At 34.5% G+C, this 16,048-nt stretch overlaps 1 protein-coding gene across 1 annotated transcript in view; it reads left to right on the forward strand.

Moving 5' to 3' along the window:
* The first annotated feature begins 2,131 nt into the window (after positions 1 to 2,131).
* OLFM3 (olfactomedin 3) overlaps positions 2,132 to 16,048 on the forward strand; it is a 221,187-nt gene continuing 207,270 nt past the window's right edge. The window contains exon 1 of the mRNA XM_082385714.1: positions 2,132 to 4,831. Within this exon, the coding sequence (XP_082241840.1) occupies positions 4,763 to 4,831 (69 nt within the window). The 5' untranslated portion in view covers positions 2,132 to 4,762. The remainder of the gene's footprint in view (positions 4,832 to 16,048) is intronic.

The raw sequence follows: 16,048 nt of genomic DNA on the forward strand, positions 1-16,048 counted from the left end.
CAACAGGGATCATTTTGCAGATACAAGAAGATGCTCATCTGTGAACCAGGAAGGGGGTCCTCACCAGACACCAAATCTGCCAGCACGTTAATCCTGGACTTCCAACCTCCAGAACTAATTACAGAATGCCCAGTCTTTATTTGATTCATGGCTGCCCAGAAGGAAGATTAAAAATCCAGACTTCTTCAGAGCTAGATATGGCCAAGTGGCTAAATTCTGGCCAGTGGGACGAGAGAAGAAATGATGTGCCTTAAAAGAGAAAGGCTTGCCCCATCCTTTTCCTCTTCCACACAGGTACAGGTGACAAACTAAGGTCACAGAGCCACCAGGAGAAGGAGACTTGATTCCTAATGTGCAGAGGTGCTGGAAGAGAGAGAAATCAACCCTCTCAACCACAGCTGAATGGCAAAGGAAGGAAGGAAAAAAGGAAGGAAGGAAGGAAGGAAGGAAAGAAGGAAGGAAGGAAGGAATTAGAAGAGAAAGAAATACTGGTGGTAAGAAAGGGAAAGAAATCACTCTAATAATTCATATCATATAAAATAAGGTCCTGACCTAGGCATACATGGAGGAGTAGGAAGGATTTAGAGATATTATGCAGAAAATTTAACAGAATTTTTGATGGATTGAATGCAGGGATAAAGATGAGAGAGAAATCAAGTGTGATTTCCATGTTTCTTGCTTTGCAATGGAGAGAAAATTGTGCTACAAACTAATATGATTGAAGGAAAATATTGGTTTGATATACTGAGTTTGAAGTTCCTGTAAGAAATTAAATTAGTGACATCTAGCAAATCTTGGGTATATAAATATCATGCACGGAGGTACTAGGGTTAGAAATTCACTCATTCACTCATTCATTAAATGATTACTGATTAAGTGACTACCAGGTGCCAGGCACTACTCTAGGTGATTAAATTAGAGCAGAACAAACAATGACCCTTCCTTCTGAAGAATATATTCTAATAAAAGAGACAGTAAATAATAAAAATAATAATAAATAAATAATAAATAGAGAATGATTAAGGTACTATTTTGACAGACTAGTTAGGGGAGGTAGGGGATCTAGATAGAAATGACTTAAAAACAAGGGAAAAAGTCACCTCAAAAGAGAACAAAAGAGAAGAGAGCAAAAAATGAAAGTGTGGCAGTACTCTGACAGGTCAAGGACCTTAGGAAACGTTTCAAAGACTATTTTCATTTATATAATGAAAGGGGAAATTTTTCTCAAGCGTTTATATAACCTACTGGATAATCCTTTTTAAAAACGTTTATCTAAAATAACTAAGTTCATCAATATTAAATGATAGATAAAAATCAAAATAGGTAACAGCATTTTTTAACATAATGGAACATCTCTGGAATGCTGAAGCAGTATAACATATATGAAAGAAGTATATCATATAAGTTTTTTATCAAAAGAAGACTAACATACATAAACAGTTAACAATATAATCCATTATATACTATTAAGAACTTACTTTTGTAATATTGGGCATAAATGTTTAAAAAGTTTCATTCTTTGTTCTACGTGTTGTATATGTACAATTTCACATAAACTTATTTTTATGTATGCCTCTGTAGATAGTACTGGCTAAATATTTTTGTAGTACTTTATAAATTTCAAAGCTATTTTATACCCATTGTAGATACAGAAGATCAACTTTAATTAGATACATAAATATCAAATATTTTTCTCATGCATGTATTGAAAAATGCAATATTTCTAAACCTATGCTATGCATCACACTTTATCATTTTGTTCTAAGTTCCAGTTACCAATTTAAGTTACAGTAACCAATCTGAAGTGACTGAAAACAAACGTAGTTATACCATTTCCTCTCTATAATAAAATTATTTTGAATATCTAATGTAGGACACAAGATACAAAGAGTTTCATGGACTTTCTAAAAAGGAGGAATTGCTATGTACAGATAAGATATGATATGGCCTACAATACTGTCAAATTGATTGTATGGAAATGTATTATAAGAAAGTTTTACTACAAAACAAATTACTAATTAGAAACAATAGAATTATGTTTAAGAAAAACTATGCAGTTTTATTTTATTTTTTAAAGAGAGATAGAAGAAGTAGTAGGGTATGGTTGAATTTATGTATAGCTACAGCTTCTGCTTTTCAGTGGTATGGTCAATAGTTTTTGGTTTATTACTAAACTTGAGTGTTCTCTACAAATGAATAAGTTTCTCTTACAGCAAGTATGTTTTCTGTATGCTAAAATCATCTGTTTTCATCTGTAACATATTACCATCCACTGCTTACTTGATCTTTAAGTATTATCATCTGGTATCACATTTTCATAGAATTTGTCTTCTTATTAACTGCTTGTTACAAATGATCTCCAGTACCATGAAATATAGGGAAATGGAGAGTTACAGGGGAAAAAATGTGCTTATGTAGGAGTTTTGGTCCAATCATTAATATTGGACCATACATGTATGAGATCAGAATAATTTTTATTTCCAGAAAAAATATTCATATCGTTAAAAGAATAGCAGTTGACCTTGAGGCTTCATATGATTATGTTTTCATATTTTGTGTGTCTGTTAAATACAGCTTCCTGTACTCAAATAAGTATGTTGCCCTGCCTGCTGAGAGGTGGAGATGGAAAAAGATTGTAGAAGACATTCTGAGAAGAGTGAAAAGCATAAGTAAAAACAAATAATCAAACAATCATGTTGTATTAAGTATTAATGCACTATTATAACCACCCAGCTACTGTACCTCTATAAACTCATTTTCAAATTGTGCAATGATTTGAAAGGTTTGAAAATGGGTGCAGAATAAAATTCCCAACAATTTTTATGTATGGATCATTGAAAAATACTCTATGCTGATTTACCCTTGATGATAGATAGATAGATAGATAGATAGATAGATAGGGAAACAAATGTAAAAAGAGAAAGACAGAGTTAGCCTCAAACATGCTCTAGAAAGTTATCCCAAAGAGTGTCAGACATAACTCTGTAGTTTTATCTATTACCTCAATAGAAAAGTTCTGTTTTCTGTTTCTGCTAGGAGATAATGGAAATTTCAAACTGTGGTTATGATTGCTAGGGTTATCATTAAACTAAAAACCCTCAAATAATTCCACCTTCTTTCTGCTATTCTGCAATCTCTTTTTTATGCGTGATCCATCTCTTCAAAAGAAATTTTCAAATTTATTTTTCTTCTTGTTATTGATGTTTTATGGGAAAAAAAGCCTCAAGTAATCATACACACATGCACTCATATTCATCATATCAGGATAAAAACAGATGCAATATGATGCAAATCCTTGGGGATTATAACTTTCAAAAGTATTTGAATCCTAATTGAGATTTCTTGAATTTAAAATATACATTATATATACATGAAGAGTTTTCAGTAAAAGATTGTAGAGATTTATACACAGTATGTGTCTGATATCTCAAACAATTTATCCTCTTCTTAATGCAGAAGAAATGCCCATATCTCTAGTTCAGATACTGTAGTCCTTAAGAAATATAACTTCTAGAAAAATCAACAGAAGACAAAACTCAAGTTGTATTAGAGGTGTAATTGTATGAGAGGGTGGTTGACAACTCTTCCCCATCTTTTTATCTTATGGAAAACACATTTTCCAGCTACAAAAAAAAAAAAAAAAAAAGTTTCTTGAGTATAGTTAGGTGATGCAGGGTGTATGAGAAAGTTAATTTGTCATTTACTTTCTTTGCTCTTGTGAGGCAGCTACCTCTTTTCTTGAGCTCTAGAAAACAAGTATTTGGAAGCTTAGAAATAATGCTTTTCCCATCCCACTGTCCACCCATCACTGAATTCTACCTCAGGTTGACAGGGAAACTACATTTCTGGGTATGGCTGTGTGTGAGGAGGAGAGATTTCAGCTGTGTGGGGTCACTAGTGGAATATCCCATTTACAAGAAAAAAAAAAAAGAAAAGAAAGCCTCTTCATTTATTTATGCGTAGTATTTTAGGTGACCAAAAGCCCTAGATAGATAAAAACACATGAATATTTAACCAAATAGATTATTTCAATAGGCTAGTTATAAATGACAGTGCATATATGCATATATAATAGCTATAGACTGTGTACCTTGAACAGAAAATACACATTGATAGTCTGCATTGCAAACTTTCTTTAAAGCACTAAATACAATAACAAGTCCTCTGTCAATGACAGCAGACGATTCCAGGCACTATTTGTTTCGTAATCCTGTATCTAGCTGACTTTAATTCTCTGAAGATCAAGATACCAGCGAATGCTGAACTGGAGCAGGAGAGTCAATCCTTGTTTGGATAACAAATTTCCCACAAAATATCTCCCCAAGCCCCAAGGAGCTGTAGTGATGTCATATCCGTTGTCCAGGTCTCCACACCTCTCTCAGCTGTTACTCCCTTTATCTTTTTCTTGGGTGAAAACTTTTGAGGTAGTCTGGCTATATAGCCGCAGGAGAGAGAAGGTAAATTGGGGCGCGCGGTTTGGAGGAGCTTCAGCACCTCGGTCAGCGACCACTGCAGCTCTATCCACTTCTAGAGCTCGCGGACTCCCAGCCCTGAGAATGCCTGCGGAATGATCGCCCCCCAGGGCGGCTGCCGCTACTGCCGCTACTGCTATCGCTGCTGCTGCTACTACTGCCGCCGCCTCTGTCTCCACTCAGCTCTGACTGGCAGGCAGAAAGTGCAACTGACGAAGGGAAAGGTCTCCGCAGTGAGAGTGGAGTGGCTACATAAAAGAGAGTAAACAGGGGCAAAAACCCAGATCAGAATGCAGGCGGCATCCAACCTACTCAATCTCCTGCTGCTGTCTTTGCTTGCTGGATTAGACCCTTCCAAGGTATGGGCAATATTTTAACTCTTGTTTGAAATAAATGTGCAATATGTAACAGACCGACCAAAAATGCATTTAATTGTGCAAAAAAAAAAAAAAAAAAAAGCAGCATGAAAGACAGCTCTTCCAGCTACCTTGTGGTGTCTGGCGTATCCCCACTGCTTGGAAGATAACAAGGTGAACTACCCGAGGAATAGCTCCACAAGGTAGAGTCCCGGAGAGAGGGGGGAGGGACCAGGAGCGAATATAATGTGTATGGGCAGCGGGCAATGCGGCTCTTGGGAGAATTTAGCTTATTTGGTATCCAAGTGTTTACTGTTCTCTTCTGAAGTCGGACGGGTAATGCAAAGGACTTTGCAGTTAAAATAATGCAATTTGTAATCATGTATTAGGAGATGGTGAACCGTTTCTTTGTTGAAAGCAGAGAAGCGTTTTCCAGCTGATCCTGGTCAATAATCCTCCCATCGCAGACGTGCTGCGGTTTGTGTCCAAAACATTTGGGATGCTGCTTGTAACACACAGGGCAGAGCAGCAGAGCTCTACTCTCTGCCGTGGTTGAGAGGCATTGGTGAAAGGGGCTTGTGTTTGTTTCTCTCTTTTCATTAAGGAAATTACGGAGCACTGAGGAAGTTCTGATTACCAGTGTTAAGAAACAGGAAGTGAGAATCCTTTCAAACTAAGGAGGGCAATAGGAAGGATGAGTTGTCTCATATCTGCTGAACTCTGAAAATTATCCAGTACTGGCAATTAAAGTGAATGCTAACCTCTTCTGATAAAAAAATCAGAAAATATGGAGAAATATTTTCAGCAGTGTATGAGAAAAGTCTTGAGCATAAAGTGAGATAATTTGAGAGCTTCAGCATTCTAAGAAAATCATAACTATCTGGAATCAGATATAATGCATCTAGTAAAAAGAGTAAGGGAATACAATTTCAAAAATTATTTTACTTCTTTAACTGGTCAAGAGCAATTTGACACAATAGGAGAAATGATGTCATGTTCTAAAACCATTTAAAGTTGTATTTTGGAATATTGTAAAGTTATTTTAAAATAACTGTGTAGAGAAATTGTTTCTTTTCATACTTGAACTAAGATGTAACCAAGCATAGCCTAATACTGTGGTTGACTGAATATTTCTAGGCCTAATATAGTATATAGTGAAAATTTAGAATCATATCATCTATGCTTATAATTATTTCTGTGTACTTTTCATATTTAGAGAGACCTGATAAGAATAAGATCATTTCCTTTTAAAGCTATGGTTGTGATATTAAGACAAAATAATAATTTGGGGATCCTTAATGGGATATTTCATACACTAAGGTGTATCTTTAAAGCATTTTACATCTAGGTACAAAGTGTTGATTCTGCTTTCGTATTTTTCAATCTTTTTATTTCATTTTTTTCTCTGGATCTATAGTAACATATTCCATTGCCACTCTCAGTATATTATGTTCGTTACAACTTTGAACACATTCTACTATGTATCTCATTTGAAATATTCTTGGTTAAACATTTTTAAAAAGCAAAGCTAATTACTGAGTTACTGAATAGAAAGTCACTTGACTTAAAATGAGTTTTATCATTCTTTAAAATGAATTCAGAAATGCAGAGCTTTACTAACAACTGCATGTTTCATTTGATTGTTCTGATATCTTTAAATGCACAAATATCTTCACTTCTTGTATCCCATTCTTTCCCAAATAAAAAATATATCAACAAAGAGCTTCTGATAAATATTGAGATAAATTCTCCAAATAAATGACCTATTTTTAGTCGTGATCTTTTTCTAGTATTAATAAGTTTATTTCCATGTATTCAACAACAGAAAACTTTTCTCAGACTTAATTTTGGCTGTTTGGTACAACTGAGCTGAGAAATCCAGGAAAGGAAAGGCATACATTAACTTTTCAAACTGTCCTTTTCAGTTTCTAGATATTGCAATACAGTATGCAAAGAACAGCAGATGGTATTTGTTATATACTACATATGACAATACAGAGAATATTAAAATGTTCATAGCAAGTGATTTTAATGTTGTAAAAAGGTCTTTGGACTAGTAGACAAATTTTGCTTTAAAAAAGTGAATAAAACTACTTTTGTTATGTTTTATCAAACTATCGGGAATCACAAAACTATATCATCTCCCCTCCCCCAAATCACAAATGGCACCACTGAATTCTCTAAATGATTGTCAATTAGGTTATGAAATAGAAATTTTCTCAAATTTTATTTTTTTACTAACTACTTAAAGGTTTAGATAATAAAATTAACATCCATGATGCAAATTACATTTGGCAAAATTGAAATTAAATTCCAATAATACAGTAGCACAAAAGACCACAGTTTGTGGACAAATAATTATTAAGTGATGAAACTTAAATATACAAAAATTCTAAACAGCTAACAAGAAAATTTTTTATAACATGTTAGGACTGATATATTTCAAAATCATACTTTTAAATAAATTCATTTAAGTATTCTTCTGTGTTATTACATTTTATATTTATACTACACATAAATCATGCATGGATACACACAAACTGGCAATATAGTAGAGCTATTAAAATTGAATAGACTTTTTTAGGTATAGGATTGTCACATATATCAAATATTGGAAATCTAAATTTTAGAGCATGCTTATTATATATTAATTTATCTGAAACAAAAAGGCTTCTAACAACAGTACCAATTCCATTTCATGGAAGATTATATAATATTTATGTTTATGATCATTCTTCCTGAGACTGAAACTTACAGATCATATATGACGTTTTATAAAGTGCTTAGGTATCACCATCTTACGGCAGGATAAATGACTTGAAAGTCAATTTTATTTTTAAATTAAAAAAAAATGCCCAAACATTTATATTCACAGGATGAACTTACTTTCAGCATCCACTTACTTTCTTTTCTCTCATTTAATATACCAGAATATTGGTAAGATTAGTACTTTCTTTCAGTAAAGGAAGGCAATTCAATACTAATCAATTATTTATATTTTTATATAGACAGATTATCAATTTTCCTCTCAAGAAAATCATGAGAATTATGTTTTCTTAATTAAAATCGTATTAACAAATTTCCAGTTCCATTTACAAAAACTCATAGGTATATCACTTTGCCCTTTTTAAGAGATATTAATTTCATTTGTAATGGAGTATCTGAACTACAGGCAATATGCCAAATCATCATTCATCCAATAAGTAAATTAAGAAAAACCAAAAGCTTGTAAGAATTCAATTATTGCTCGGTTTTATAGAGAAAGGACTCTTTCTGTGTAGGAAATTCCTGAGGGCGGCTGCTAGATGGCATCTCTGTGCTTTTAAACAGAAGGCACAGAGTTTAGTAATGACCTTGATAGTAGGAGAGTGAACCTCTTTTTCTTTTACAAGAAGATTTTTAGCAGACCATTATTTGAACATTATAACAAAACAGTAATCCCTTGAACCAGAACTGTGAAGATCTCTGCTCTGCAATGCTGAATTATAAAGAAAGGAGGTATAAATGTGACTGTGCAGATTTCAAATAGAACATTTACACTGGAGTCAGACACTTGGGGAACAGTTAAAAAGAGATGACATGGGCATAGCCACACATTGCAGTGACTGTTATACTTTTAAGCAGTCATACTTGTGTAATAAATATATTGCAAAATGCCCTAGCCTGCTTAGATTGAAAAAGCATTCACTATCTCCTTACTTAGAAATATATTAAAGAACTTATCACCATGGTACTTGCTGACACTACAGACATAAAGTGAAACAATGATTCAGCAATAATCTTCAACACCAAACTGTTTTTTCTATCTAAAACAACTCAGCCAATTAGAACTCTTGCCTTAAATAAGACAGTTGCTTTAAGCCATATAAACACAATGGGAAGTAAGGGAATTTCAGTAATTATATTGTTATATGCTTCATAACATAATATACCATGTATAACTGCCTTTGTGTTTTGGTATTGCTAAAAACAAAATCATCAAAGACCTAAATTGGCTAGAGGTGGCTTTAGTACATAAATCTAGTCAAAGTTTATTTTCGTATAACTTTAAAATGAAATTGATAAAAGCAAAAACAGCAATAGAAATAAACTAAGATCAGTATGAACTTGCTTTAAAATTCATCTTAAAAATCTATCTTCTCGTGTATCTCCTGTATGCCAGAGACATCCTCTGTATAACAGGATGAACTCAAATTAGAACAGGAAATATGGATCGATGGCATCTGGCAAGGATCTGTAATTACATACCAATAAACCCGGATATGGTAAAAAATGAAAAGTTCAACACAGCCCACCTATGTTTTGAAAGTGCAAATGACTTTGCTACTCTCCTTTCATCCCATCCTTCTTAATCCAATTAAATATTTAGTTTGGAATGTAAATATTCTTTCTTAACTCTTTCTCTTGGCAACCTGAAAAGGTTAAAATGGTACTGCGCTCCTTTATTTTTTTAAAAAAATTCTTATTCCTTGTAATTTTGCAACAATTCTCTTTAGAAAATGACTATTGTGATGATCCATTCTCTGTTGGGAGGGAAAGCAGCACAAGAGTGAGAAACAAAAGGGTCAGGATTCAGACAAAAAATCCCTCATTTTTCATCCCTAATTTGCCACTGATATGTATATATGTGTGGTTTTATTATATATATATTATATAATAATTACTTGTGTATATTTATTATATATTATATTATATAACAAATACACACACATATATAACTTTGGGAAAGCTATGATCTCAGTGCTCTCACCTGTAAAATGAGGAACCTACATGCTCTTTTTTAAATTTTATATTGGAGCATAGTTGATTTACAATGTTGTGTTTCTGTTTTGTAAATAAGTTCATTTGTATAATTTTTTTAGATTCCACATATAAGTGATATCATATGATATTTGTCTCTGTCTGACTTACTTCACTCAGTATGACAATCTCTAGGTCCAACCATGTTGCTGCAAATGGCACTATTTCCTTTTTTTAATGGCTGAGTAATATTCCATTGTATTTATGTACCACATCTTCTTATCCATTCCCCTCTCGATGGATATTTAGGTTGTTTCCATATCTTGGCAATTGTAAATGGTGCTGCAATGAACACTGGGGTGCATGTATATTTTCAAATTACAGTTTTCTCTGGATATATGCCCAGGAGTGGGATTGCTGGATCATGTGGTAGTTCTGTTTTCAGTCTTTTAAGGAACCTCCATATTGTTCTCCATAGTAGCTGTACCAATTTACATTGCTGCCAACAGTGTAGGAGGGTTCCCTTTTCTCCACACCCTCTCCAGCATTTATTGTTTGTAGACTTTTTGATGATGGCCATTCTGAAGTTTGTTTTGTTGTTTTTTTTTTTTTTAAACTTTGGGTTTATTTATTTATTTATTTATTTATGGCTGTGTTGGGTCTTTGTTTCTGTGCGAGGGCTTTCTCTAGTTGCGGCAAGTGGGGGCCACTCTTCATCATGGTGCGCGGGCCTCTGTCGCGGCCTCTTTTGTTGCGGAGCACAGACTCCAGACGCGCAGGCTCAGTAATTGTGGCTCACGGGCCTAGTTGCTCCGTGGCATGTGGAATCTTCCCAGACCAGGGCTCGAACCCGTGTCCCCTGCATTGGCAGGCAGATTCTCAACCACTGCGCCACCAGGGAAGCCCCTCATTGTAGTTTTGATTTGCATTTCTCTAATACTTAGCAATTCTGAGCATCTTTTCATGTGCTTCTTGGCCATCTGTATGTATTCTTTGGAGAAATGTCTATTTAGATCTTCTGCCCATTTCTTTTGATTGGGTCGTTTATTTTTTGATATTAAGCTGCATGAGCTGTTTGCGTAGTTTGGAGCTTAATCCCTTGTTGGTCGCTTCGTTTGCAAATATTTTCTCCTATTCTGTATGTTGTCTTTTTGTTTTGTTTATGGTTTCCTTTGTTGTGCAAAAGCTCTTAAGTTTAATTAGACCCATTTGTTTATTTTTGTTTTTATTTTCATTACCCTAGGAGGTGGATCCATAAAGATATCACTGCATTTTATGTCAAAGAGTGTTCTGCCTATGTTTTCCTCTAAGAGTTTTATAGTATCCGGTCTCATATTTAGGTCTCAACCCATTTTGAGTTTATTTTTGTGTATGGTGTTACAGAATGTTCTAATTTCATTCTTTTACATGTAGCTGTCCAGTTTTCTCAGCACCACTTATTGAAGAGACTGTCTTTTCTCCACTGTATATCCTGCCTCCATTGTCATAGATTAATTGATCATAGGTGCGTGAGTTTATTTCTGGCTTTCTATCTTGTTCCATTAATCTGTAAGTCCATCTTTGTGCCAGTACCATACTTTTTTGATTACTGTAGCTTTATAGTATAGTCTGAAGTCAGGGAGCCTGCTTCCTCCAGCTCCATTTGTCTTTCTCAAGACTGCTTTGGCTATTTGATGTCTTTTGTGTTTCCATAGAAATATGATATTATACACAGAAAATACTAAAGATGCTACCAGAAAACTATCAGAGCTCAACAATGAATTCAGTAAAGTTGCAGGATACAAAATTAATACACAGAACTCTCTTGCATTTCTATATACTAACAATGAAAGATTAGAAGGAGAAATTAAGGAAACAATCCCATTTACCATCACATCAAAAAGAATAAAATACCTAGGAATAAACCTACCTAAGGAGGCAAAAGACTTGTACTCCGAAAACTATGAGATGCTGATGAAAGAAACTGAAGATGACACAAATGGAAAGATACACCATGTTCTTAGATTGGAAGAATCAGTACTGTCAAAATGACTATACTAACCAAGGCAATCTACAGATTCAATGCAATCCCTATCAAATTATCAATGGCATTTTTTGCAGAACCAGAACAAAAAATCTACATGTTCTTAAAACTTCTTTGTTAAACTCTAGGATGACTCTATGCTATAGTCAGTATGTGTGTGCCCCCTCCCCTTCCCACAAGTCATATGTTGAAACCTAATCCCAATGTGATGATATTAAGATATGGTGCCTTTGGGACGTGACTGAGTTTTGTGAATGGAGCCCTCATGAATGAGATTAGTGCTCTTATATAAGACCACAGAGAGACAGCTCACTCTTTTCACCATGTGAGAATATAAAGAGAAGTCTACAACCTGGAAGAAGGAGCTCACCTGACCATGCTGGTACCTTGACCTTGAACTTCCAGCCTTCAGAATTGTGAGAAATAAGTAACTGTTTATAAGCTGCCCAGTCTGGGGTATTTTGTTATACTAGTCCAAACAGACTAAGATATTCTGTTTAATACTATTTGATCATTCATTAAAAGTTAGCAGATTCTTTTGTAGAGTATAGCTTATAAGATCATAAATTTGTGAGACCTGAGGGCTTCACTCTCATGACATAATCACCTCCCAAAGGTCCCACCTCCTTATACCATCACCTTGGGCATCAGGATATCAACATATGAATTTGGGGGGAGACAAACGTTCAGACCATAGCAGTAATAGAGAAATGACCATTTCTATGAAAACAATTTCTTTGCTCTTTTCTCTTGGATTGCTTTTTCAGTCACTCTGTTTATACTGGTTTCCCTGCTTTTCTCAATAGAAACTTCTATAAAATCCTTGAAAAGACCTGACCCTTAATTAGACACAATAGCATTTCTCCTGATGCTGCTCATCCAAATGCAAGTCCACCTGAGTAACTCAAGAATTGATTCTCTCATACGAAGGGCAAAAATAGATGAGAGCAATTGTATAATATCTAGGATAGACCCTACCCATGAACAACTAATATTTAAGAAGAAATACACTATTTCAAGAATACCTGCACACCATACCTTAGTGAAGTTTAACTTTTAACTCACTTGTTACTTACTCAAGAGGTTGCAAACCATTTTGGGGAAAGAGGGGTCCAAGACACAAAAACAAAATAAGACCAACTCTATCAATAGTGCCAGTAATTTAAACGGTGCTAATAAAAATACTCAAAAATATTGTCAAAACAATAAATTTTTCTAAAAATACATCTTTTGTGCTTTAAAAACAGGTGTTGTAAAGCATAATCACAAAGCTATGACTTCTGTTATTCTCATACCAAGCCTTCAGCAGAATAAAAATAAATTCAGAGAAAAGGATCACAGATGCTGCTATGTTCATGCTTTTGCCTCTCCCTGGAAAGCTCTATCCTTCTTCTCCATATGTCAAGAACTTACCTATATTTTAAGATGCAACTCAAATATCATTTCTTCCATAAATCCTTTCCTGACATGCCCTGCACCCCAGGAGGAGATAATCCTAATAAACTAAGAACTCCTATAAGAAAAGAATGATGTTTTATTTATCTTTACATCTACAGCCACTGGCACTGTGTCTGACACAGAATAGGTGTTCAATGAACACAGACTGAATTGTATTTCTTCCCCTCCAAGATTTATAAAACACTCTATTTCCAATCACTCTTACTATACTTACCACTTTCTTTTTTTAAAAAACTGGGTATTTATTATACTGTGTCTCCCCTACTAAATTATAATGTAGTTGAGGGCAGGCTCTGTGTCTTGATCATGATCTTATCATTTCCTATCTATCAACTAGCACAGTGCCTATTCAGATATAATATTTATCAACATTTGTTGAATGAACAAATGAATAGATGAAGAAAAAACGTTAAAATCCTAGGCTAAATGACTTATGGATATAATCTGTGTTTTTGGCCCATGCTCTCATCAGACAATATATTAGGGGTAGGGAAGTAAGACTAATTTTAAGAACCTTGTTTTTAAGGGCTTGGAATTCATATCAGGTTATTTATCTTGAAGAATGCTGCAAGATGATGTCTTTTTAAATTTTTGATTAATTTCCTGTCTTACCTCACCAACCTTAGTGCTATTTTTGACTTTTGGTAACTCTCTGGGATGCTACAAATTCAATACTCTTGTGAATTACTTGCTGTGTTTCATGATGCTTGCTGGCAAAGTTAGCATATCCTCTTATTCCTTGGTGTATGTATAAGTGTCCATTTTATTTGCATAAGTTTATGAGTCTAAACATTTTATTAATGTGTGCTTATTGTTTTGACTATCTTTATTTTATGTAATGTCTTACCTTATTGGATAAATTAGTATATTACCTATATTTCTCCACCTCTTTTAGGGACTGAGTTATTTTTTTAAGGATCTAAAATATTCCTTTGAAATTATTATCTTACTATATATTCTTATAATATCACAATAGAAAGAGAAGTAGTATTGGCTCCATATTTGTACTGCATTACTAAATGAGCACAACACTCCCAAAGAGAATAAAGTTAAATGATTAAAAGCAAATAGAAGTAGAGTTAGATTTTTCTGAATTAAATATAATCAGAAATTCAAATTTTTATAATTAACTTTGTAAGTTAAAATGCTCTGAAAAGAAATATCAGTAATAAAATTGTTTCAACAGCACAAATAAACAGCTATCTAGATAACTCCATAGGAAGGGCATAAATTGAATAGAAGATCCTTTTCATTTTTCCAGCTAAATTGAATGTGATTAAGAAGCATTATCCCCTGATGATTTAAATAGCATTACTAGAGGGACCAGTTCCAAAAGGCAGGATTTCTTCAAATAGAGATCAGTACTGGATATGTTGATTCACTGGCACCAAAATGTCACTGATGAAATGTTGCCTTACAAAAGACGCCGTTGCTTCTGGGAATGATCTATGTCTATGGCTGCTTATGGAACTGTTTATCTGGTGAGTATTTTCACACCTACATGTGTTTTGGGGTATGATTACTACATCTTAGTGCATATTATTGTAGTACTAAACAAACTGAAATATTATCCAGCTCAAGACACACTAAAGACTTTTTACTATACTTGTTGTTTACTATTTATATTTTGCTAAAGATGTATTCTTCTTTAAAATAAGCTGAATGCTAGACCAAGTCAGGGAATAAAATGACTCTAGTTTGACTGCCATATACCTTAAAAGATTCCAGGGATAAGTAGGAGGAAATGTACAGAGTGCTATGAAGCTCATGCCAAAGAGGTAGTTAGTTATTGTAACATACAGTGACTCAAAACAGGGCATATGGGCTTCCCTGGTGGTGCAGTGGTTGAGAATCTGCCTGTCAATGCAGGGGACACGGGTTCGAGCCCCGGTCTGGGAGGATCCCACATGCCGCGAAGCAACTAGGCCCGTGAGCCACAACTACTGAGCCTGCGCGTCTGGAGCCTGTGCTCCGCAACAAGAGAGGCCGCAGTAGTGAGAGGTCCGCGCACCGCGATGAAGAGTGGCCCCCGCTTGCTGCAACTAGAGAAAGCCCTCGCACAGAAACGAAGACCCAACACAGCCAAAAAAAAAAAAAAATAAGTAAAATAAATAAATAAATGTAAAATTATTAAAAAAAAAAAACCAGGGCATATGATACTTGAGAGTAAGGAATCAAGTGGGTTGAAGGAGTCAATATTTACTAGTAGTGCCCCCATTGGTGCCAAAGCATGATGACTTCCCTGTCAGGCAAAGCAAGAAAAGACTCCAAATCTAAATATCTGTCCTAAAATAAAAATGGATATTAAGAAGTGATGAAATTATAAATGAGCTTACATGCAGCAGGAAGGTGAACACATTCAAATATAGTTAAAAGAAAAAGAAAAATTGAGGGGAGGTAAGCATTTATTTACACATCAAGATGCAGCTTTTATAGATGATGTATACAACACATCTGCCAATGCTTATTTAAGCATTTCAAGTGACGTTTATTGCCCCCTGCCAACACCACACACACACACACACACACATACACACACACACACACACACACACACAAACTCCTACACAATGACTGCATTCATTAATCTGAGACCTGGATGCCCTTCTATTACTAACTGTTTAAAATAGGGTCTCTAATTTAGTTCAACTGATCTTTAATATCTCTTGGTAAGAAGAAATAGAAGGAAGAAAAAGGCATGAAAGCGTTCTTAAATACCTTTTCCTTTCTTTATTTGCATCTAAACACGGCACATAGAAATAAAATAGAAACATACTTCATTTTGTCCATTTGTACATGGTCATTGCTTTTGGAAAAGATACCTCTCAAGGGACTCAACCTAATTAATATTAATTTAACATGTAAAATGAAGACAAAGGAAGAGAGAAACCATATCAAATTCCAAGCAAATTATATAATAATTAGGAAACTAGAAAGTTCATAGTGGAGTGAACAGAGTACTAAATTAGGAGTTAGAAAATCTGAGGCCTAATATCAGC

Source organism: Balaenoptera borealis (genome assembly GCF_965194805.1).
Source record: "Balaenoptera borealis genome assembly, chromosome: 1".
In the NCBI taxonomy this organism is placed as follows: domain Eukaryota; kingdom Metazoa; phylum Chordata; class Mammalia; order Artiodactyla; family Balaenopteridae; genus Balaenoptera; species Balaenoptera borealis.